Source organism: Parasteatoda tepidariorum, chromosome 3, assembly GCF_982258835.1.
Source record: "Parasteatoda tepidariorum strain Cologne lab strain chromosome 3, Ptep-v5.0, whole genome shotgun sequence".
In the NCBI taxonomy this organism is placed as follows: domain Eukaryota; kingdom Metazoa; phylum Arthropoda; class Arachnida; order Araneae; family Theridiidae; genus Parasteatoda; species Parasteatoda tepidariorum.
The window spans coordinates 76,239,298-76,266,596 of record NC_141757.1 but is presented as its reverse complement, the minus strand read 5'-3'; the positions used below and the strand labels follow the sequence as shown (position 1 = coordinate 76,266,596).

Below are 27,299 nucleotides of genomic sequence, written 5' to 3'. Positions count from 1 at the left end.
ATTATTATTTTTCTTGTATTGCAAATTTTAATGTAGTATTAAAATTGCCTTTGTAATACAATTAGAGTTCTGTCCCTGGTAGTAGCTCGAAGTCCACCAAGATGATAGCCCATTGCAGCCATTATATCAATTGTCCCAAAATTATGTTTTTGGTCAACAAACTAGCTGTTGTGGGATTTCCTCAATTTAAAATTTCTCATAATACCACATTTGTTTTTAAAAAAATTCAGTTATTTTTATGATTCTGCTATTGTTTTGTACTATTACAAATGTTCTTATAAAACTGCAATTGTTTTTATTCCAGGACAAATGTTTTTATGTTACAATGACGCATAAAACATATTAAAATAACGTTATTGGCTCAACTTGACATATAAGACAAATTTCAAAATAATTATTATGCATATGCCATGTAATGTCATATTTGTGTTTTAAAACTTATCAGTATATACATTATGGTAAGCAAAACTCAAAATATAATTTTTGTTTAGATAAATATTTTCTGCACTTTTATTTGGCGATATACGAACTCAAAATTCTACAAACGAAAATGAAAAGTCGAATTTTACCGTTCCTGAAAGTTTTTTTAGTTTTCTCGGATCATTAGTATAGGAAATATTGTATCGTGGGGATATTTTTCTAGTAAATGTTTTCTTTCCAGATCGACTGATACAGCTTTACGGACTTTCTTTTTCAAAATACATGAATATACCTTATTTTTCAATATTTTCTTTCGATTTTTTTTGGTTTACTTAAATACTTTTTTTTAGTTTTAATAATCGTCAAATAAAGAGAACAGAATTCGAAAATAAATTTGTGGTTGAGGTAGTTAAAAAAGATATTTTAAAAATAAACTTACTTTTTTTGGGGAAAAAAAAAGCAAAATTACAGATTTTATCCTTGTTTGAAAAGTTTAAAATATTTTTGAGCTACTCTAAAAATGCACATATAATTTAAAATATAATTATGTAATTTAATTTTTTAAACCATAAAAACTCATTTACTAATCTAATCAGTTTTTAATTTTCCAATTAGTAATCTGTTAATCTATACCAGAAATAACAAACCTTTTGCGATTAATATGTTAATAAATTACAGTATATAATTATTGGGTACTTTGTGCCACTTGTTCCTTCTATTTTTAAAAATAAATTTTTAAACCACTTTGCAATTTATAATCAACACTTTGATGTCAAACTATACGCAATGTGATTCTAATAGTTACGAAATGTGAATCTATAGTTTGATGTCAAACCATAGTATCACATTGTGTAACTATATTTGCTGCTTAACTATTAACTTGGTTCAATGTAAATCGAATAAAAAGTATTTAAAAATATTTCAGTTTAATTTTAAGCTGAGATAAAATATTCCGTAATTGGCACTTTTGGTGGTAAGCAATAAAATAAAATTGAGAAAATTATTATTAGTTATTTTTAGAGTTTAACAGTATGAAAAAGATATTATTTATTGCCTTTAGGTAAACTTAATCGAGGCATTTTTAACTTAAAAATATTTATTTGAAGAACTATTAATTCATTTAAAATGTGTTCCATGACGATTTAAGCTGTCTTTTTTTTAAGGTCATCAATGTGGAAGAAATTTAAATAAATTTTCTAAGAATTCATAAGCTTTCGATTGCAAAGATATATGTAAGGCTAGTTTTAAATTTTAAAACGCTATAACGTATTATTGTCACAAAGCTATTGATGTGTTCAGCTTTTCAAAAGTAGCGTGAATTTAAAAAAATAGTTTAGCAATTTTTTTTTTAGATTATTGCAAAGGCTGAGAAACGGTAAAGATTTTTAAAAAAAAATTTACTGAGCAGTTTCATTGTTTGCGATTGGGACTCACTTCCGTTGTCCTAAAAATGACAGATAATTTAAAAAAAATAGAGGAAAAAACAAAAAAAATTAAGATTTGCTACGTTCTTCTCAGGTTCAAATGATTCACATGTTCTTTACACAATTCACATGCTCTTCACACTTCATTCAAATAATTCGCAAGATTTTATAAAAATTAAAATATTTTTAAATACTTTTTTTAGTATGAATAGTTTTGAGTATTTTTCACATAATTATTCAGTGTACGTGGTTAGCGTTCAGTTCTTACTATTCATAATCACCATGCTTCTTACAGAAAACCTATAGAGATCAACGAAACCCTAGCGATTTGTGTCAAAAAATTCGACTTCATTCTTTTGGAGTGTTTGACTACTTTCGTCAAGCATGATAAAAGTTGTGAAGTTCTTATATCTCAATGGCAGAAAGCTAAAGATAAATGTTTTCTTTTTTTTTACGTCAAGAAGAACGTTTCAGTTTCATAGCTATTATTCCCCAGAGTTGTTTCAAACATTTTATATTGACCTTACTGTTATGGATTCCTAATTTTTTATTTCCTTATTTTTACAATGAAATTCAAATTTGGCTTCTTTAGTTTGATTTAAAAATTTAGAAAAAGGTACAAATAAATGATTGTTTAATTAATTTTAGGGAAACTTTTATTTGATTTGACGAAGTATAAACTTTTTTTTTAATGAATTTGATGGTTGTTTAAACTATTATTTTCTTTTTTTATTCATGACTGTGGAAGTTGAAATTTTAATAATTCTCTAAGAAGGCAGTAGCTTTCAGTGGCAAATATTTATATAAGATTTGCTCTAAATTTGAAAGAGTTATAATGTATCACTGTCATAAAATTGTTATGTTTCAGCAATTTCGAAAATAGCATAAATTGAAAAAAGAATGTTTCGCAATTTTTTATTAGATTATTTCAAACTTTAAGAAGTAGTGAAGAATTGTTTTTTTAAAATTTACAAAGTTAAATTTTTTTATTATGTCGATTAGGACTTATTTCCAAAGTCCCTAATATGACCGATAACTTAAAAAAAAGTATGATTTGATGCGTTCTTCTCAGGAAATTTATCCACCATAGTTTCAAAAAGAGTTACTAAGTTTGTTAAGTGATGTTGCTGCAAACTTAAAACTACTAAACAATGTTTTATAGTTTTAATCACTTTTTGCATTAAGCAACAAGGTTTAATCTTTAAAAAAAAGAAAAGAGGCATGAGAAAATATTTAATGATCTGACTTGTAGTTTTATAGTTTTTTCTTGAGTTAGCAATACCATCTGTTGATTAACTTCGTAACTATTTTCGAAACTTGTGCAGAATAAAAATATAGGCTTCAAAGAGCAAAACTTAGTTAAATGTACAGTTCGATTCCAATTTCTTAATCGATTTTTCAAATCATTGATTATTTTGAAAGTACCCTATTTTAAACTATAGGATTGCTAAAAGATACATTCAAATAATTTGCCAAATTTATAAAATTAGAGAATTAATCATAGTTTTGAGAATGAAAATTTTTGTTTTGAGAAAACACTGTTTAAAATTTACGTCACCAGTATTCGAAAAATTTGCTGCACATTTCTGGTTTATGTAAAATTTCGACTTATACTTTTTGAATATTGAAATGAAAAAACCCGCGTGTTTGAAAATTTTACTGTGGTTTTTCCTCATTAATGCTGCAGTTTTTCATATTGTATTGATGTCATATATTTTTCTTTTTAAGCAAAACCTCTGGGGTTTGTTTTTCTTTGAAAGGCCAAACGCACTTGATCTTTCTTTTTATTTTTGTTTGTTTCTTTTTCATTTTCTTTTTCTTTTTCTTTTTAATTCAGACGAAGTTTACAATGCAATATATTTATCACAGTATAGTCGTCTCTAATTTTTGTGCTACTAAATTCTGCATTTAATTAAACGAAAATAACACATCGCGTAGCTTTTACGTAAAAAATAATATTTGTCACTCTTCAGTGTGTGTATGATTTATTGAATGCACATTTTATCAATCTATTTACTAGGCCTATCGACTTCAATCTCAATACATTCAACGAGAAAAAAACAAACATTATTTCAATGTCAGATGCATACATACGTACAAGTGTCTTGAATATGGGAAGTGCTGCTAGACTTGTATAATATTGATGTTGAAATTACTTTAGCTTCAACACATGAGTGTTTAGAAATACTGCTAATGAATGTTGCAGTATCGAAGCTTAAATAAATTGCTCTTCTAAAGTAGGAAGTTTATTTGTGATTTGAAAAATTCTTGCGCGATACAATGAAAAAGCAAAGTAGTGAAAAAGAAAACTAAATATTACCTTCGACGGCCATGAATTTTTCTGAAAATATGGACTGGAACGAGGGAGCATCTGCGGAAACTTCGCACCTGTAAGTTCCTTCGGCTGATCTACTGGTGTTCTTTAGAAATACTGTTCCGTTTGATGATCGGCTCATCTGTAAGAAATGTATATACACATCAACTTTTGAATATAAACTAAAATAATTCCCCGAAAGGATAAAATATGTACGTTTTTAACATTTTAAGGGCCATTTGTTTTTGTCGACAATGTAAGTTCTTTCGGCTGATAAAAGATGTTCTTTATAAATGCTGAATCCCAAAAGGATAAAACATCTGCGTTTTTAAAATTTTAATGAATTTTCTTAAAAATTAGAATGTAAGTTCCTTCGGTCATGTTACTGGTGTTCTTTAGAAATACTGTTCCATTTGATGATCGGCTAATCTGTAAGAAATTTATATACACATAAATTTTTGGATATTAACTAAAAGAATTCTCAAAAATAATGAAATATCTACGTTTTAACACTTTTAGAGTCATTTTTTCTGTCTAGAATGTTATGTTAAAATGTTTTTAGAATTGAGATTGATTTATAAAAAGAAATTCAATCCTTTAATAACTCGAAATTAATTTGTTTTTCTATGACCATTTTTTTGGTGGGCGGAATTTACAAAATTTAACCTACTGTAATGAATTTGCCATAAACTTGAATCTATAAATTTTGTGTAACTACAAATAAACTTTGGAAGATATGATCAAGTGTCCGAATGCGAAACGAGAAAGAGATATCTCCTCAGTGTTAACATCTCTTCTTGATCTCATGCAAACACGTACTGTTACTCATGTTTATGTAAACAAAACCGTTCTGGTATTTGTTTGTTATTCTGAAGTTGTGAGCAAATATCCGAACAAATCATAGGTGGGATAACAGTTTCCCATCGAAATTTAAAAAAGTAGTGAAATAGGTGGGACTTCTATGGTTTCTAATAAGGTTAAAGTGCTTTAAAAAGATAAAAAAAAGCATAAACAATAAAATAAGACAGTTTGTTTTAAAGTTTATGGAAACCACCAAATATCTTTTAAAATACGCAACCTGATAAAAGCAAAAAGTACAAAAGTAAAATATGTTTATAATTGTTGTCTATTACGGGGTTGAGAAATCGAGATATCAATCTCGACTTCTCAACCCCGTCCCTTGGGTATGTTGAGGGTATCACTTGAAAATACGTCATTAGAACCCCCTTTTTTATTTTAGATTTGGATTTTTTTTGAAAAAGTACCCCAATTTAATCTGCAGGTTTTTGTAATTTCGGTACACAGATGGTGCTGTAATCGCAAGAGAAAAATAGATTTTGAATTGTTTAGAATTAAGATATCTCAAGAAATTAAAAAAAAAGTTTCTTAAACATGTCTGATATTTAAAAAAAAAACCCTATTTAGTGACAAACTCGACTATCGTCGTCTAACTGCAGGAGTGACTCAGAAGGAGGTTAGCCCGAGTTTAGGGTGGTGATTGAGTTTGGAGTTATTAGATAGGTTCCACGACCTCAAAAACACCTGGATGAACATCTCGCATTTTTGAATTTTTTGTCAAATTCAGGTTGTACAACACGTTGACACTAATGACACTTGGGCAAGCTAATGACACTTGTGCAAGCCAAGCTCGCCAGTCATTGACTTTTTGTGAATTAAGTCAGGAATATTATCTTTCTTTTGATATGAGTGCACCGTAAGGGTGAAAGTACGTCCCAACTCAGGATCCCACTGACAGATGGCAGCACCACTTATTCGTGACGCCACTTCCTCAATTTAGACTTAGATTTAAATGGGAAAGAAAGTTTCTCCAGATCCCTGCACCCATGGCACTTCTCCGCGATCGATCATAGGACTTTCGATTCCACACGATTCCGAGTACGTATATCGCATGTACTTGGTTGGTCTTAGCGGTGTCGGGGAACGAACTACTGGGCAACCACGGGAGTCCTTTGTACAACATGTTCGTACAACGTGTGAGTACACCACAATGTAGTTTGAACTTGGTTCCAGTATAGCTGATTCTAGTCGATGTGTTATTAAACTCTGCAATACCTCAGCCTCAACCACGGGAGTCCTTTGTATAACATGTTTGTACAATGTGTGAGTACACCACAATGTAGTTTGAACTTGCTTCCAGTATAGCTGATTCTAGTCGATGTGTTATTAAACTCTGCAATTAATTCAATCTCAAATCAAAAAGTAAATAGAAAAGATTTTGAAACAAAAAATTAAATATTTCTTGATGTGTGCAGTTAATTTATAGATCAATATTGCATCTAGTTTGAACTTTATAATAAAGCATTAAATAAAATTGACTTACAACATACTTGCATTGAAAATGAAGAAAGGCTCAAAGGTCCTAAGTTTACAAAAGGTTTACTTTTTATTTTTATTATTGAGTTATTTAAGACAGAACTAGTGATAAGAAACATGGGAAAACGTTCTAAATAACTTGATTTTTTGTATAAATCTTGTACTTAATTTAAATCATATAAATGAATCACTGAAAATTTAAAACTAGCTTATAAAATATTTGCACTGAAAATAATAAAAAACTATCATAAGGTATCGGCTTCACTGTTTAGATCATAAGCTAAAGAAAATCATTTATTTTCTATTTACTTTTTACTGAGGCATATGAAATATGTTTTAAAACTATATGAAATATTTGATAAAATAATGCTAAATCGTTTTACAAAAGTAAACAATTCATTATTTAAAAATCAAGTTTAAAAATTATCTATATTTGCTTAAGAAATGTAGTTTCGAGTTATTTAAAGAAGTTATTAAAACTAGAAGTAGTAAAGTACGTATAACTAGAACCTAAACTAAAAACTGTAATCGAAAAACTTTGCAGCATTCAAAAATATGTATTCATCAAATATGTGAAATCATTCAAAACAGTAAAATATATAATGCATATATAATACATGAAATGCCCTAAAATTACAGTTTAGACAATACTACTGAATCAAAATTAGTAAAAAATGTTTTGGTGTTTCTATAATAAATATAAATTATTTTTTCTGTAAAATGTTCTTAACCTCATATTATTTATTTGAAAATATGATGTACGAAAATATGGTTAAGTATGTAATAAATATTTTTATTGCCTTGATTCGTTGACAGCATTTGGTAAAAATTTCTTTTAGATAAAAATTTGTACTTTCAATTTAATTTAGTTATTATAGAAAACATATTGAAAAATTATTTTTGAAGTGTTTTTGGCTTTAAAAAGGAAGGAGATAATATATTCTTTAAAATTTATTCTCAATAACTAAGTCATCAATCATAATTACTTTTACAGATATCAGAACTCTTTATTTTTAAAGCATGAATAAATTAAAGATAAAAGCTTTACTTTTCTTTCCATTTTTTTAAAATTTATTATCTCAAGTTCATTTTTAAGATCACGTCAAGTTATTAATAAGTTATATGTATAGCTAATTATATCTAAATTAATTATCCTGCTTCGACAAATATGCATTTTTTGGAAAAAAAAAAACTATACTTAAAAGTCTTAATCTCGATTTTCAATTTAGTTACATAAATAATATTATATTGTAAAGTTCTGCGTTTTTTATTGGTTGTTTTAATAGTTCAAAAATGCTATTATGTTTGATCGCGAGGAAATATTTTTGGAAAGTAGTTCAGCTTTTAAAATTTTTTTAATAGTTTAAGATATTTCGATGGTAACTTGAAAATTTGTACGCAATAATTATGGTTATTTGTTTCGTTTGATACTCACGATTGCTTTCCATCTTTATTTTAGCGACGCATAGGTAAATATTCAATTATGCAAACTACAATGAGTGATAATCCGTTTTATTGATATATTTATGCATGATCAATCTAAATTAGCCACGGTAACTACTTTTCCTTTTAGAAATGGAATTAACTTTCCAGTGCACGGATTTATAAGAGATATGTTTGAAATGAATTTTTTGTTTTTTAAATCCCGATAATGCTAAGAAATCCTGTTTTCGGCTATTTCTTCGTCTCCCTTTGATCTATTTTCTGTCGTTTTATAAATTCCGATCTGATATAGTTCAAAATCCCCTGTATTAAAGTATTTTTAAGCAAATTTACCTTGATTGCAATTTTACATTGAGATAACAAAAAAAAAAATTCTTCCTTCAATGTGTGTACTTTCTGAACTTCATTTTTGACAGTGATTTTTAAAAATGTATATTAATAGTTGTTATAACGGAACACCCTCTATATATAATTCAAAAAATGACTGAGTGAACTTACATCTACATCGACGTCTCTTATTTCGAAAAACTGATTGGCTGGCTTGTCTTTAGGTAGGAAACGAAAGAATTCTATATCGTCTTTGTACCACTTGACTGAGTAAAGATCTTCTTGCTCTGCGTCAAAAACACAAACGAGTCGGACCACTTGACCAGCCTCGATACTCTCTGGTACTTGTAATGCTTTGATCTGTAACGTCAGCACACCTGAAGAGGAAAAAAAAATTAGTTTGTAGTGATTCAAACCAATACCAGATATCACCACCATTTTGATTAGAAACATGCTTATTTCAAAATTTATGAGAATAAATTAAAATAATGCGCACTGTACAGGATGTTCAAAAAATGTTGTGTCAAATGTTTACGAGAAGTAGGGAGTCTCAAAAGGCTAGTGAGTTACAAGTAACCTACGACCGGTAGCTTTAGTAGAAGCAGAGATAGAATGTCATTGGATGGCATAAGTGAGTGATGTATTTAATTTTTTAATCGGTGTTGAACATCCGACTCAGTTCTAAGTTGACTACTATCAATGTTCCGTAGCCTTGTAATTTTCAACTCAGTCCCGAGGATAAGAGAAATCTTGGATCAAGCGTTGGGACAAACTAGCCTTGTGGAGGACTTTTTGTTGGAACTAACCCGTCTTCGCGTTGCATGAATAGGAAAACTTGCCCCTTGAGAGTCCAGTTTCTTTAAATAGTTAAGAAGCTAAAGCCATTTAGTTTTGGGAAAAATTATCTTTGTTTTATTTCCTAAACACTTAAATTTGTTATTAAGAGATCAAGGGAAAAACGTTGTGTAAAATAGTGTTTTAAAAGACTAAATAATCGCTTTTTTGGGATCCTACTGGCCTTCTTTCAAAAAAGCAATAACAGCTCTTCACAAATGAAAACTGATTATTAAGCATCCCTCACCTTCCAAGAAGTCATTTTGACCCCCCCCCCAGGAAAAAAATGTCCATTTTATACTATAGGAAACTGTTCTTTGCTCCCTTATCTCACTTATGATCCGGTGCTCAGAAGCCGAACCAATTCCTTGTCTAATTTAATTGCCTTTAAATTGCCCCAAAGAGAGAATTATTTGTCTGTCATATACAGTGATATTCATAAACAGTTAGAGATGCGAAAAGGGGAAGGACTCTGGTTGGTATTTTTTGGGGTTATTCCTTCCAAAGAGTTCTAAAGAGTTCTAATGGATTACTCATCGTACAGGTGCCATCTAATTTCATTGTCTTTAAATTGCCCTAAACAGAGAATTATCTGTCTGTGATATACAGTCATATTTATAAACAGTTAGAGATACGAAAAGGGGAAGGACTCTGGTTGGTATTTTTGGGGTTTATTCCTTCTGAAGATTTATAATGGATCACTCATTGTAAAAGTGCCATCTGATTTAATTGTCTTTAAATTGCCCCTAACAGAGAATTATCTTTTTTGATATACAGTGACATTTATAAATATTTAGAGACATGAATAGGGGAAGGACTCTGGTTGGTATTTTTTGGGGTTATTCCTTCTAAACAGTTCTAACGGATTACTCATCGTAAAGGTGCCATCTAATTTAATTGTCTTTAAATTGCCCCAAACAGTGAATTATCTTTTTTGATATACAGTGACATTTATAAATATTTAGAGACATGAGTAGGGGAAGGTTTCTGGTTGGTATTTTTTAGGGTTATTCCTTCTAAAGATTTCCAATGAATCACTCATCGCAAAGTCATCGAAATTTTCTTTCGTTTATTTCATTTCAGCATTTAAATGTTTTATTTATTCCAAAATTTTAATTTATTAAAATGTTTTTATTTTCTTCTATTTTGATTGATTATTAATAATTTAAATTGAAATTATAATTTTTTTAATTATCCATTTTGCAGTACATTTGCAATAGATTTTTAAACATTTTATTTATTACTTTATTACTTAATCGTTTCATCATCATCAAATTCTTGATTTTCACAATCATGATTCATGATTTTTACAATCGAAAAATTTTCTGATATAAAAGAGCAACCGATTTTGTAATCATTCAGTAGAATTAGAATTTTGAAGAAGATTAAAAACAAAATATATTATCAGGGTTGGCTCATTACGTATCACAATTCCTTATCTGACTTTTTCCTATGCCAACACATTTTTTTACAATATTTTCTTTAGAAAATTTTAAATGTATGATTTGGTTACTTTTAAATAGTTACTTTTTATTATGCACAAAAAAGGTAACTTTTTCGTAATCCATTCAATAAAATTAGAAGGCTGAAGAAGCTTAGAAACGAATATATTATTAGGGTTGGCTCATTGTGTATCAAAATTCATCATCTAACTTTTTTCTATGTCAACATATTTTTGTTACAATATTCTCATTAGAATATTTTAAATGTATAACATTATTATAAAACTAATCATATAACTATAAACGACCAAAAGTGTAATTTATAAGAGAAAACTTTAAAAAAAATGGACCATTGCTAAAGGAAAACAAAGTCAAAATACAAATCTCTAATAATAGATGCCAATTTGGTGAGATGAAATTTTAGCAATAGAAGGAAAACATAAAATGAATGTAATAAGTATGCTTTGTGTATCGTGAAAATCTGTAGCCCGAAATAAAATTTTATTTACATTATAAACTAAGAAATAAGTAAAAATTATTTAAAACTGTGTGGGGGGGGGACTTATAATTTAATGCCTTTGTTTGACTTAAACTTAAAACAATACATTAAACATTTTTTAAACAATATATTGCAATAATATTTACAAGAAATCTAATCTTTTGATGATTAAAATTAGCTCATTTTAAAAAACAATAGCAAATTTTTTCCATAACTTTATTAACTATTTAAATTTAAGGGTAAATACAATCCAAAGAGAGAAAAATGGTTAAAATAAAACAATATGTGGCGGCAATGCTTAAAAATTGATAATATTGTTTAAAATTAAATTCTTTTAATCCGCATTATTATAAGTAGAGATTAAAATTAAGGACATAAGTTTCATGTTTAACATTTATAACATCTCAATGCTAAGAAAAAAACAACTTATCTAATGATTAAATAATTAAATAAAAAATATGCAGTAGAAAAAGATATTTAAATAAGCTATTTCTTAATAAATTAAGCAGATTATAAAATATTTTCCAAAGGATGTTACTTGTTTGAAATGCAAGTAGCTCTAAATTTAATTTATTTTCAAACAGTAAACCCATTATATAATCAAATAACTAAATTTTCTAATAATTAGGTTTTGGTTTTATTTATTTTCCAACAATAATTTTTTGCAATATTTTATCTTTTTATTCCTTAAATTTTTTATTAATTTTTAATACCACAAAAGGTATGTTTGGAAAAAAGAAAGTCATTCTTTGAAGAAAAGACTAATTATTCAAACTTTAGAAAAATTAATTATTTTTGATGAAAAACAAACTTTATTTGTGTATATTAAGATCAAGATATGTGTAAAGCTTGCTAATAAGCATTTAACTTTTAAGCATATATTTTTTTAAAACTTATTTTTGAAATAAGAACCCATTGCTTTAAGAATAGACAGTTCTAAAAAAATTGAAGTTTTAAAAACGTCCAGTAAAACAATCTGTTTCAGGATTAGGAATTTTCCAGCACTTTTTGCTATTTGCAGTAAATAACGTTATTAAAAACAATTATTGCATCATCCAAAACAAAATTAATGTTTTAAATCAATAAAACTCTTTAAAAGAAAAGGCACGTTATTTTTTTTCAGGACTTTTTGTTCTACCACCGATGTTATTTCGTTACTTGTAACTAGAGAGAATCACAAATAAAAAATACTTCCAAGAGGCTATACTTTAGAATAAATATCTAAAACATATTAATTCACATTTTGAAAACTAATTGGTTATTCAATACTTTGCCATTGGAATGATTTTTAATCTAATGTTAATGGAGAAATAAAATGGAAGAATCGCGCTTAGTTGCCTTTAATTAAAAACCTCCCCTTTCACCTTTCTCCTCGCGATATAAGAAAGGATCTGAAATAGATAACAGAAAAACAATGTGACAACTAAGAGATTATTTCGAGCAAGGCTTAATAATTACTATTTTATCGACCGCCATTTTTTCCCCCTTTTTAACTTCGATTCTTACTAAAATCGTCTGCAGGAAGGAAGAACGTTTTTTCTCCCTTTTCATTATTAATCTCAGTTTTGTTTTCCAAATTTAATTAGGCGTTCATATTGTTTTATCTCTTGGAAAAAATTATTAAATAGGAAAGTTTTTAGATTTTTTTCATTCACATTTAGAGGGTCTTCGTTTATTTATATGCTAATCTTAAAGAAAAATGGCTTTTCGAAGGATTATTTCTTTCAAAGTAATGGGCGTCAAATTAAAGTTGTTGTTATTTTTTTTCCTTTTTTCGTCAAAGTCTGTTTTTCGATGAAATTAGAAGAAGAAAAAAATAATTTACTTTTTAATTTTTTGAGATTTTATTTACAAGAGCGGTAAAGAATTATCCAAGTTAACTTTTTATTATTTTTGATATTGAATATTGCAAGGATATCAATTTGCTCTTCATTAAAATTTTTTAAGAAAATATTTTTAATTGAATTCAAAATATAGTTTTAATCATCGCTGTAAAGGCTTCGATAAAGGTGTTTTTATTCATTATTTTTAATAAATACTATTGCTAATTCGAACTGTTAGCAAATATGAAATATAAAATTATTAATTGTTTAAGTATTGAGGAGGTTTGTATTAAAGTTTATTACCAAAGATTTTAGAGATTAATCGCAATTAAAGTTTTGCGGATTATTGCAATGAGTTAAGGCTGTAAGCTGTAAGTTTTTTCCCAGGAAAAACAATAATAGATATAATATAGAAATGATTTAATTAGATCATCTAAAGCAAACTTTTAAAAGTAACTTATTTTTCAGTAACATGGGTAAATATATGTTATATAATCCCGCGAAAACCTGTTGGAAATCTCTTCATTTTAACTTATTTGATATCATTTTTATTTCTTTTCTCAGGTTTAGTTTAAGCTCCATTTGGTGTCTTAGCAATGAGTACATAAAAGCGTTTGTGTTCAGCTTATTTCGGGCAACGTTTGTGTTCAGCTTATTTAGAACAAAGCTTGTGTTCAGCTTGTTTAGAACAAAGCTTGTGTTCAGCTTATTTAGAGCGTTTCCAGCTTTTATTACATTAAACTATACATCCGAATTTAGGCTTCAAGCAATCTTACATCGCTTTACTTACATGGGGGGGGGGAGAAATTCTGATGAAATGACTGTACTGTATAGTAATGACATTTCTATTTAAAAAAAAAGAAGCATATAATTCAGGTTAATGAAACCAAAATATGCGGTATTTAAGAAAATTCCGTATTTCTTTCGTAATTCTACAGTTCATATGGAAAGGGTTTACCGGAAATTCTGGTTTCAAAAATTATGGTTCTTAATGCAGCACATTTAATAAACAGTAGAAAACTGAAAAGTAAATTTAACTGAATAAATGGTTCCATTGCGATGCTCTAAAGCAGCATCATAAAATCACAAAATTTTACCACATTTACCAAACTTTATGACATTCTATAAAGCTCCCATAGCGTCCCATAGCATCAGACACATGGTACATGTTTGAATATTTTGGTACATTAGACCGTACTTTTTTCTCAGTGCAGTTGGAATCCTATTCATAGATGTGAATTCCCCCCCCCCCTAAACTCCTTCAGCTCTGCTCTCCATCTGCCAATCGTGGTTTCTATGAGTCAATTTATATTTTGACAATTTTAATAATTTAGTTAACGATATAGCATCCCGTACTTTCAAAAAGTTTGAAATACATTCTAATGTGATTCTTACATTTCGCACTCCGGGGTTCCCGCCAAAACCACTCACACTTGTTATCTCTTCCTTTTTTTAATGTCTTGTGTTAAGTTACAGCTAGAAGCATTGTTGGCAGCCATCAGTATGCTGGTGGGTGAATATTTTGATCAGACTGCATAGGGCCCCGAGTGTGCATGTTATCGTTCCTCGTTAAACTGTTTTACCGTAAAGATCTCGACTTCGCGTGCAGATCATTGGGCTATTAAAGTAGGATGCCACCCTCTTTGCAGAGGGTCAAAATTGTGATGACGGATTGTCTTCGAATCATCCTCAAGGATGTTTCCCAGACTGCCCCCAACAGCGCAATATGCAGTTTTAGTCTGACATAAATAAAGTGCCTACCTACTCTTCTACTTCTCCTTCTTAATTTTTCTTGTTTAAGTTTAATCCTTTTCCTCAACTGGTTAAATAATTTATGGGTAATCATTAAGGAATGCCATTATTCACAGATTCAAAGTTGTAGTATGTTCATTTCTACGCATTTTTTTGTGTGCTTTATTCTCATAACTTTGCTCTAATTTTGTATTACTCAGCATAAAGTGTATACTGTGTCCATTTCTTAACATTTCTACTGTCTTTTGGTGGGTAATCATCATCAAGGAAGGTCATTGTTCATAGATTCAAAACTACAGTATGTTCATTTCTATACATTTCTTTGTTCTTTATTCACGTAGCTTTGCCCTAATTTTGTACTACGCAGTATAATGTGTACCCTATTTTCTTTTGGATTAAACGCAACATTAATCTATCAAGCAATTTTTTTAGCTTTTGAATACTTTTTTAGTTGTAATAAAAACTCCTGAATTACATTTTTAAATCTCATATCAGTAATTCAGGTAAATAAGTGTAACATGATGTCGCAGTACTCTTTTTGTCTTTTAATTGTTTGATTTCATATTTATTGTTACAATGAAAAAAAAAAGTTTGGTCAGAATTTCCAGAATTATGGTAACATTTAAAGTCTGGCTCTATCGGAAAACCAAAAAGGCCAACAATTTTTATTGAATTGAGTTGGCAATGAACTTTTGGTCAAATTAACAATAAAATATGATTTTATTACCATGCTGTTAGGAAGTAAATGTGGTAAAATGAAGCAATTTCAATCAAAAGTTGGTAATTTCAACAGCACTTGTATAATTTGACACGACACAAAAGTTTTCAGTTTAATAGCCTCTATTTTATTTAGTAAACACTTGTTAACTTTGTTTTTCGTCAGTTAATTATTCTTTTCCCTTTGATTCTTATGTCTACCCAATTTTTTAAACTATTAAAAAAGTGTAACTAGTAAACTATTAAACAAGACTGAACTAAATCAGTAGTTTAATTGTTATGCATCAGGCCCACCCTATAAACGGGTATCTATGGCAGTGTGGTGTGGGTATTGTTGCTCGCCTCCGTGACTTAGGTTCACAGGTGCCCACTGGGTAACGTTAAATGAGCAATACTTCCGAGGTGAAGAACTTGCTCAGTGCTTGCGGTAAAAAAAAAAAAAAAAAAAAAAAAAAAAATATATATATATATATATATATTGGTCATTTTTGGAATACACATATCACACAGCTAAATTTAACTAAATGTAGTTTAATTTAAAATGCATAGATATTTTTCGAATATTTTTTCAGATTAGCTAAAGTTTTATTGGAGATTTTTTAAAATTAAAAAAAATACTTTAAAACAGTGGTTAATGTAAATTAAAAAAAAAAGAAACTGTTTATATTTCATAATATTTGGAAGGAAATGTATTTAATAATGTGCTAAAATAATTGTTGGACATATGCTTTTACCTTTTGTTCATTAACTATTGTAGCGTAAAACAGGAATGAATTTTATCGTGGAAAACGTAATTACCAGGCACAACTATGATTACTTACTAACACTGATTTTTTCTAAAAACCTATTAGTTGTTAATGATTTCCAAAGTCACAATGTCTTAATGAATATTTCAGAAATGATAGAAATACTTTTGCATCAAAATTAAGACATGGAATAACATGAGCCTGCACGGAACTTAATAAAGCCAATAAATTGTTTTTGTACGAAATCTAAACATAAACATAGAGGAAAAAATATTTTTAAAATAATTGCCTCAGATAAACTTAATTTTGCGGTACTCACTAAAGCTGAAAAAACAATTTCTTAGAATCGTCCAACTTTTTTAACTATTAGCGAAGAATATTTTAATACTATGAACTTCAAATACAATTTCCGTTTCCAATAATTTATTTAATTTTACAGTTTCAGTGTTTTAATGAATATTTGAAAAATGATATAAATACTTTTGCATCAAAATTAAAACAAGGAGTAATCTGAAATTACACGGATTTAATTTAGTCAAGAACTTGTTTTAATGCAAAATCTATACATAAACAAAGAAAAAAAACTATTTTTAATTTATTACTACTATTATTATTTTCCTCATATAAATTCAATTTCGTCCCCACTAAAGCTAAAAAAATATCTTAGAATAGTTTGACATTTTGAACTACTAAAGAAAGATGTTTTAACAATATAAACTTTAAATACAATTTCATGAAATTAATTTTTTATGTCAATATTTGGTGGAAAATAAATTCCTCTTCAAAAATAGGTTTCGTATATACCAGAAGATAATTAAAAACAGTTATGCTTTTTTCAGTTATGCTCTACAGGAAAAATCTATTAACATTATATTTTGAATTTTAAGTATTAAAATTAAATTGAAAAATAGTAAAAGCTATGTAAAAACACAAAAATTTTTTACAATAAACTCTTCTTTTTATAATCGAATCCACCAATTTGCTTTTACAAAACATTTTCTGTAAATCTATAAATGTTTTCGGTGTTTGCCTTAATTTACAGTTTTAAATATGAATTGACCGTATTTCATTTCTTTAGAGTTAAAACTTTAAATTTTTTACACGTGTTTTTTTCAATGTTCAGTTTTCAACAAAAGTTTGTAAACTTTCCTGATCATACGAGTTACTTAATTTTGTAGAAAAGTTAAAACTCAATGAAATTTTTTTTAATTTGACATTTTGTATTTACATTACCATTTTAATCTAGTTTTATGAATTATTGAATCAGTGCAAAAGGCTACAAATAAAACTTTGTGACTAACTTTGAACGAAAGAAATACAATCAAAATAAAAAAATTGATCTAAAATTTATCAGTAAAATGATATTTTTATGAATTTTTGCTCAAGTATTTAAAGGGAATCAGTAGGCAAATATCAATAATGCTAAAACTGAAAATTTTCGTTGTACCCTTTCTAAGAAACAACTTACGTCGATTTGAAATTTTTTGGGGATATTTGAAATTATATCAGTTGTATGTTGTGATAATGTTTAGTATTAACAGGAATCTTTCTTAGTTATGAAAGAGTTTTGATGTAACTTTCTTAAAAAAAGCTCTCAGCTCATTATTTTTTAAACAATCTTTTGCCAAGATAAAACTTAATTGGTATCACAGTGTAAAAATGTTATATGTCTAGTATTCTGTGACAGTGTATTCTGTGAAAGAAACGGAAGGAATATCCTATTTAGATGCATAGCATTTAGATTTCAGCAATTTCTTATTTTAATTTAAATTTTTTTATGATTATTTATTTTGGATTTCAACAATATTTTGGATGCAAAGCATTTAGATTTAAACAAAGTCTTGTAAATTTTCTTAATCGTGCAGGTCACTAAAATGTTAAAAAAGTTAAAACTTAAGAGAAAGTCAATAAATTTAAAATTTTTATTTACATACCACTTTTAATTTAATTTTACGAAGTAATGAAATACGAGTGTTAACAAAATTTCAAAGAAATATAGTACGATTCAAATATTCTTTTTAGCATTACCACATAATTAATTAGACATAATTTAATAATTTGGTAAAATTAAGAACAAACAGAACAGTATAACTAAGTATATTTTGTAGATATTTTACTCAAAGGTGACAAATAAAACTTTGTATCCAGCTTTGAAGTCTAACTTTGAATCAAAAACATAATTGATGCTAAATTAAGCAGTAAAATGACAATAATATGAATGTTTGCCAGGGTTTTTGAAACATTCAGTTTTCATTAAAATCTTGTAAATTTTCTTAATCATGCAGGTTATTTAATTGTTTAAAAAAAGTTACAACTTATTAAAAGTATTTAAATAAGAGATTTTATTTACATATAACTTTTAATCTAATTTTATGAACTGATGAAAGACGAGTCTAATAAGATTTCGAATAAATATAATACAAATTCAAGTACTTTTTCTAAACCTTTTCCACATAAGTTAATTAGACGTAAGTTAATAATTTGGTAAAATTAAAGGCAAACAAAAACAGTATCACTAAGTATATTGGGGAAAATATTTACTCAAAGGTAACAAATAAAACTTTGTGTCTAACTTTGAAGATATGAAACACAATAAAAAAATATTTGATGCGAAATTAAGCAGTGAAGTGACAATGATATGAATGTTGATATTCTATTCTTACAAGAATTAAGTCTAAGCTGTTTCTTAAACAACATTAATAACCCGGAGGAAAATATTTTCTAACTATTCCTGATAAGGAATGTTTATCTGATGGATTTTATTAATTTAATGGAGTTAAGTAATTCAATTAATCAGCTGATAAGAATTTTCTTTTATAGACAGATAAGGTTGTTTTAATTAATATGAATAACTCGCATTTCATGTAAAAATAAAAGGTTTATTTGTTTGAACTGCTTTTATAAGAGAGATGAATAATTTTATTAAGAGATGTATCGCATATAATAAAGTAATAATTCGTTAATATATAAAGGTTTTACATAGGTTTATGTATTTGAATTTGTAAATTTGTATAATTAATCGAGAACTACATTAAATGCTTAATTATTCATTATTATTTGAAAGAATCGGAAAATAATAATAAAGAAATGTTTAATGAAGTTCATTATTTAATTCTTATTATAAATGGTTATACAATTACTTTTTTCATATGTTACGGATAAAGTAAAAAAGACAGACAAATCTAAGTTCATGCAATTAAAATAGAAATTACCTATTTTAGTAGATTAAAATCCAAAAAAGCTCTTGTATTTCAATCTTCAACCAGTTAAAGCGGTGTCTTGGGATATTCATCCACTTTTAGATGCACGTGGATAATTTTTTTTTAAATTTTTTTTTTCCGCACGTGCGCTGTATAAAGCAACTACTTCAATTTCTCTTATCTGGCGCAGTTTTTATTATTATTTTCTTAATTTTAAGGAAATAATTTCGTTATCAGTTTAAAATTGATTCAAACGCTTCGCTTAATTTTTTTTAAATATTTAAGCTATAGCAAAAATGGCACTAGACCTAGTATATATTTCGGACATTTACCAAAGGTCTAGTCATACTAGGTCTGATTAAGTGCCATTGCCCGTTACACATTTGCCTGGTATATCCTACACTAATGTTTTTTTAAGGTCAAGTGCCATTGCCGATATACATTCGCCCAGTATACCCTACACTGATATTTTTTTAAAGTCAAGTGCCATTGCCCGGTATATATTTGCCCGATACTCAAAACACTGATGTTTGTTCTAATCTATTGTCAGTAAGTATTAAAATATCGAATAAATGTAATTATATTTACGAATAAATTAATATAAAATCGGATGTAATAAATATTTCGGACATTCACCAAAGCGACTAATTTGATTGTCAACATTCACCGGTGAAAGTCAACAACCACCGATTTCGGTCATTCACAGTAACATGCACATCATTTACATAATAACCTCATCAGGATGATTATTTCATACTTCGCCTAAATAGCATCCGGCATTTCAAAAAATAAAAATAATTGGTTTTGTTTGCGATGATCTCGTAAGGCGATAAAGAATCATGCATAGTACAGGTAAGGAAGATATTAACCTTGAAGGAAAACTAATCTTAGTAAAACCTAATGTTTATAATGCATATTATACGGACAATAGCCATAATTTTAAAAACTGTCAGGAAGACCGGGCAATGGTTTTGAACCTTAACAGGAACTTCAAGTTATTGAATTTCTATATTGTACGAGACTCATAAGTACTATAAAATGGTAAAGTTTATTATGCAATATCTAGTTTGTTGTTTGAAAATAAAGCACTCTATTAACAACCCATTGTGGACCTGGCGGGTAATGGAGGTTAAGGCTCTACAATTTCGTGACCAAAGATATGAATGTGGACTGGTGGTCAGCATTGCAGACAAATTTTTTTTTACTTCCCAGACAAACTGTTGCCCATTAATTTGAATCTGGACTTCAAGCCACCACTCAGGATCAAACCCCAGTTCTGTACAAGGAGAACTTAGTCCCGTCCACTGAGCCATTTCCGATCGGTATTGCTTAATCGACATTCGTAACGTAGTTTCGAACTTTTATCGAATGGGACTGGTTGGATAACAGTTATTTCTAGTTAAAGGTGGGAAGGTAAGAGATTCTTCGGGCTTTAACTGAGTAGAATTGGTAATGTCAGCTTAAACTTTTTTAAATAAAGGTTTATCTTTCATTTTTACTATATTCGTAATTTATTGGGCAGCCCTACAATAATAGAACTGACAGCAAATAAGTTGTGATGTAAGGGTGAGGAAGCATATTTTAATAAAAATGAACTCCCACGTTTTGCAGATATACTAAGAACCCTTCATAAAATACTATTATTAAGTGTATATACAGATATAGATATTTGCGCTCATTCCTGCTGCTTGAAAGTGATAATTTCAGCTGCAGATTTTCAGCGTCGTCTCTTGGTTTGCAGGAGTCGGTCAAAAGGGCAGTTTTAGTTACGGGTTCTAAGCGTGACAAGGAAGAAGCTTGTCACTCATATCTTGATATCACTGCTCAATATAGACTAAATCATGACCTGGACCGTTGCTGCTATGGAAGTAACATTTATCGGTACCAGAAAATTGATAGAACTAGATAGTATAAAATATCCATGTAGGTGTCGATGTTCAATTTACCAAAGGCCCCAGGACATACCACGAAAAGCATATTCAATCATATATATTAATGTAAATCCTCCTTTATTCAATTCATTATTGTAAAGTAGTGTATATATAAAAAAATAAAAAGTTTATACAGCATATAGAGAGCAAAAAAAAAAAAAAAAAATTCTCGATGCACAATTTTTTGAAAAAAAAATCAATTTTTCAGGTATTTTTGATAAGTGATTGAAACTTGACTGCATTTTGAAAAAACCATTTATTAAAACTTACTTCTTTAAAATGATGTAAAAGTTTTATATCATACAGATGAAAATATTTTCGTAAATATAATAAGTAAAAGTAATGAAAGTAACATGTATATATCAAACATAATTTTTCGCATGGGAATATTTTTAGATAAACACATTTTATAATTGTGAGCAAAATTTTTCGATTCACCTACAAAATTCCCGAAATATTAAAATTACCATTAAGAAGTTCAAACTTTGATTAAGCAACTTTAAGAACTATTAAGACCATATTTCCCAGATTGCGGCTAACCCTTATATTTTAAGTGTCAGAAATTGAAATCAGTTTAAAAAAGGTATGTTGATTCGAAGAAAGCATGTTTTTGTTTCTGATTTCATAACTTGAAATTAAGTTAGCACTATTTAATTTATCCATAACATATTTGATGTTACCCCTCGAACCATGAAACACGAGTCCTAGTACGTGAAGATCAGTTCATTAGATCAAAAGTTATTTAGTTTTTTCCCCCAGTTTATTTTGCGCATTGTATTGACAAAATATTTCAATACAGATAAGATAATGCAGGAAAAAGGTATTTCCAAGTAAAATTATTGCACATGATCTTAATGATTTTACATAGTTAGGATAAATTCAAATATTGATGAAAAATATATGCTTCAATAAAAAATCTCATAAGTAAACGTGTATATTTTTCAACCTTACAGATTGCGCATTAAACTATTCGAATTATGATTTTATAAAGAAATATTTTGAAAGCATTATCCACAGATAAACTCACTTGGTCAGATAGGTCGGGTATAGTTTACCAACCACGCGAAAATTTTGTTATCGACGGAGAAATATGTTTTCCTCACTGTTCTGACCTTCCTCGACACAGAACATGTTCGCCTGTTGCTCTGGCCAGCACGTTCTCCTGATCTCTCACCAATTGAAAACGTCTGGTCAATTTTTGCCGAATAACGGGCACGCCACCACTCGTCAGTCACTACGGTCAATGAATTGTGGCATAATGTTGAAGCTGCATGGAATGCTGTACCTAGTCCATGCTATCAAATCTCTGTTCGGCTCGATGCCCAGGAGTAAAACTGCTGTAATTGCTGCCGGGAGAGGCAACTCTGAGTACTGATTCCTCAGGATCTATACATCTAAATATCCTTAAAATTTAATCACTTGTTCTTCCAACTATACTGTATGTGCCCAATAAATATCATTCTGTTATTTACATTCCTTCTTCGTGTAGCAATTTTAATGGCCAGTAGTATATATATATATATATATATATATATATATATATATATATATATATATATATATATATATATATATATATATATATATATATATATATATATATATATATATATATATATATATATATATATATATATATATATATATACCGAAGAGCCATTACATTATGACCACCCTCCATCTATAACAATGGGCTCTCCCAGGTTTTCATGGTTTCTCGCCCAGGAACAATGTTTTCATGGGGCACATTAGGACCCATAATCCTCATAGAACAATCCCTGACGTCTGTAAGCTACTTGAACGTAGTTGCAAACCAGGTTCACCCATTCATTGCAACAGTTTTTCCTTGGGGGATCGTGTTTACCAACAAGATAATGCACCATGTCATAAGGGTCGAATCGTCGAAGAACATTCCAGTGACTTTCAAGTCATGTCTTGGCCCCCAAATTCACCTGATCTTAATCCAATAGAGCATTTGTGGTCCTACTTGGAGAACCAAATTCGTGCCGCCATTCTACCCCCTCGCAATGTGAGGGAATTGCAAAACCAGTGGGTGAGCGCTTGGTACCAGATACCTCAGACTACCTATCAGCACCTTGTGGAATGAATGCCACGGCGGGTGCTAGCAGTTTTGAGGGCTAAAGGTGGTCCTACATGTTATTAGCAGGGTGGTCATAATGTAATGTTAATAGCTACCTCGAATAATTTAGTGTTTTGAAAGGTGACATTCAAAGCATGAAAAATTAATCTTAGTAAGTGAAAACTCGAGCAGTAAATCTGGAATTATTTAAGACATTTTCCTTCCGACTGTTCATTCAAATATAAAATAGACCATACTGAATAGTTTTTGATTTAATGAACGGTTTTTCACATTCTTGGTTTCAATCTTTATGTTTCGAGGAGGTGACTTCAAATACGCTAATTAATGAGTGCAGGCGATATTTTAAGTTACGAAATTGGACAGAAAAATTTACTTTTTCCAAATAAACGAGTTTTTTTTTCTCCGACGGATTAGGATTTCTGAATCCCGAAAAATAGGGGGCAGGCGTAATCTGTGAAGGGGTCAAAAATTTGGGCCACTCTCCTGACTAATATTATTAGTACCATTTTCCCCAGATTGCTGCTACGGTCTAGATTTTTGGGGGTCCGAAATCTGAATCCGTACGTATATTCAGGGACAGAACGTTTTTGAGTCTGATTTTGTACTTAAAAAATTATCTGCACTAATTAATAAGCATATTTGAGGTCTTTTTTTAAACCATTAAGATTAAGCCATTGAACGTGGAGATACAGCCATTAGATCAAAAGTTATTTAGGGTGTTCCGTTTTTTATTTTGCTCTCATAATAACTTTGTTATTTATAACTTATCACAAAAAAAATTAAACTGCTGTTTGTAGAAAATGCAACACCATGAAAGAATCATCAGAATCAAATGAAATTTAATGCAGTAACGACTTGTACTGATACAAATAAATGATGAAATTTTCAAAACAAAAGAAACAAATTAAGCGTCCGAAATCAGTATTTGGTGCAGCCACCACGCGCTGCAATAAGTGCTGCTATACGACGTGGCATGGAGTCAAACAGATGTTGAATATCTGCTTGAGGAAGAGAATTCCATATCGCTTGTATGCGCAACCAAAGTTCGTCTTTGGAAACTGCAGGACGCGGATCACGAGTGAGACGCCGACCAACCATATCCCACACGTGCTCAATAGGCGACATATCCGGCGAATAAGCAGGCCAAGGAAGAAGTTGCATGCGTTGCGCTGAACAGAAGTCTCTAACAGTCCGCGCAACATGTGGGTGTGCATTATCCTGCTGAAAGATAGCTCCAGGGATGCCTTGAAGGAAAGGAACGACTTCGGGCTGTAGCACTTCACGGACGTATCTGTTGCTATTGAGATTACCCTCAATTCGTATCAAATTGGATCGTCCATGATACGAAATCGCACCCCAGACCATAACTCCGGGTGTTCGACCACTATGTCGTTCAATAATACACTCAGGAAGGCAGCGTTGACCGGCATAACGTCTAACACGAACACGGCCATCATGGGTCCACAAATTGAAGCGTGATTCATCTGAAAAGACAACTTGGTGCCAATCAGCTCGCCAGTCTCTGTGCTCAAGAGCCCACTGCCGACGCAGCCGTCGATGATCCGCCGTGAGGGGAATCCTGTATAATGGCACCCTTGCACGCAATCCACGGCGCAGCAGACGACGACGAATTGACGAAGCCGACAATTGTACACCTGTAGCAGTAGACCAATGTGCTGCCAGCTGCCTGGAGGAAGCAGTGCGATCATTCACCGCCATGCGGAGCAGGTGTCGATCATCGCGCTCTGACGTCACCTTCTGTCGTCCAGTGCCTGTTTTTCGAGTTGTTCGGTGCTCGTCGGTCCACTGCTTCCAAACTCGCATCACTGTGGAACTGTTCCGCTGCTTACGAGCTGCTATTGCGCGATAGGAAAATCCTCCTTCTCGAAGGCCGATTATCCTCCCTCGTTCAAACTCCGTAAGTTGCTTGAATTTCTTATTCTTCCGTCGTGGAGGCATACTCAGGTCTCACTAAACGTTTGCCACTAACAAATAATCATAGACTATTTTCAACGTCCCGCTACAGCACTTTATTTATACGCTTTCAGCATCAATTCAGAGGGCGCTGCGCGCGCCACGCACGCGCGATGGCTCTGAAACTTTATTAATTTGCATAATATCCTATAATTGACATTTGCTGCGAATTTCATTTGATTCTGATGATTCCTTCATGGTGTTGCATTTTCTACAAACAGCAGTTTAAATATTGCTGTTTATATTTCATTTGATATATTAAGCCCTCAAAATTGAGTTTATTTGGCAAAAAAAAAAGCTTACTATGGGAAACAATATTAATTTTTATGTGATAACCTTTTTTATGCTAGTTTTAATACCGTAAATTTATGAAATATTCATTTTTTGAGAAATGTTTTGTTAGAGAGACATATTATCTGAAATTTGTCATTTCTAGCACTTTTTATTTATAATAAACACTTTATAAAAATGCAAATTGTAGCTTTTTATTTATAGTTTGACACTTTAATCACAAAATTGTTTTATTTCAAAGAAAAAAATTCTTGTAGATAAAGAAGTAAACTGCAATGTTATAATCTGACTACCTAAGAGAGTTTGGCATTACAATTTCCCAAAACTTTTCGAAGTTTATTGCATCTTATTAAAAAAATTAAATTATAAAAAATTATTTAATACTTTATGAATAACTGTTTTAATTCAATGAAATACTAAGTATTTTGAATTGCAAGGAGATAGCCTGTTTCTGTTTAATAATGCTCATGTTTTCTTTGAGTTTTCACTCAACAAAACAATTCAGTTTTTGGTTTTCATTGTGAGTTTAGTATTTTAAAAGGGTATTCGATTTAAACCTTTCGAAAGAGAATCATAGCTTGAGGGTTTAAAATGTTTATTCACATCATCAGCGTAACACTATGAGCTGTAATTCCCATTTTATCGCTTTAGATTTAGAATTTATTCTATGAACAACTTTTGGGAATAAGTTTACTTTCCTGGAAGCTTAGAATCACTTTAAGTTGGAATTTAATATTTTAATGGCTTCTCATAGGCTGGAAGATGCGAAAGCTTAATGGTTATCAAATATTGTAATGGAAATTATCTTAATAACTTCATTAAAATACATTTGCTAGATTGCAAGCATATTTCTTAGTATTTTTAGCATAAGAAAATTAACTCAAATTTTCACTAAATTTCAAATGTTTTAATATAAGTATTAAAATATTGTTAATATATTTACGTCACGTCATACTATATTATTGCTCATATGGTGTAATAGAGAGATCTTGCATAGCTTTATGATTCTGCACTGACTTATTTCATTTTCACAACTTTTCGGTCACAAATACCAGTATCGGTAAGAGTTAGTAAGTAAAGTTAGCGTTACGGTTAACGTACTCTATGCAAAATATCTCTATATTGCATCCCATGAAGAATAGTGTCACAGCTGAAGCATACACGAATGAGCTTACTTATATTAACGTGCTGCTGGACTCTTTCAATTTGACGATCGTGTTCAGAAACACATTTTTCCCAATTTTTTATGACTGCCATATAAAATTGAGCGTCTGTCGCATGTTTGGAAGTGAAAATTATCACATTTTGTCACAGTTTTTTTTATAAAAACTCTTCGCGACTTCAAATAAAACTATGTTTTAGAGATAATGTGACGTAAATCTATATACGTACCATGAAGAACTTTAAGAAATATAATGTTATTTTTGTATCTAAATTCTCTTTTTTAAGTTATTCAAAATGGAATGCGTTCTCACATTTGTTATTCACATCCAGCGTTTTAGTTCTAAACTAAAATAAAGGAATGCTAGAATTTAATTGTAAGTTTTTTCCTTAACGAAGCGTGTGTATATATATAATATACACCCACAATTGATTAATAAATATACGTAGATAATGGTGATAGCGATATTCGTTCTTAATTAAGGTTTATTACATTCGAAAATCTTTCTGAATACCCTTTTATATCTTACTTAAGTAGATTTCTAATTGAAATGGATGATTATATG

The 27,299-nt window shown here is 29.8% G+C and overlaps 1 protein-coding gene across 1 annotated transcript in view; it reads right to left on the bottom strand.

Annotated features, from left to right (window-relative positions):
- LOC107456635 (uncharacterized) overlaps positions 1–27,299 on the bottom strand; it is a 162,138-nt gene that overhangs the window by 8,866 nt on the left and 125,973 nt on the right. The window contains exons 2-3 of the mRNA XM_016074541.4: positions 8,434–8,639; positions 4,165–4,300 (exon numbers count right to left, since the gene is read on the bottom strand). Of these exons, the coding sequence (XP_015930027.2) occupies positions 4,165–4,300; positions 8,434–8,639 (342 nt within the window). The remainder of the gene's footprint in view (positions 1–4,164; positions 4,301–8,433; positions 8,640–27,299) is intronic.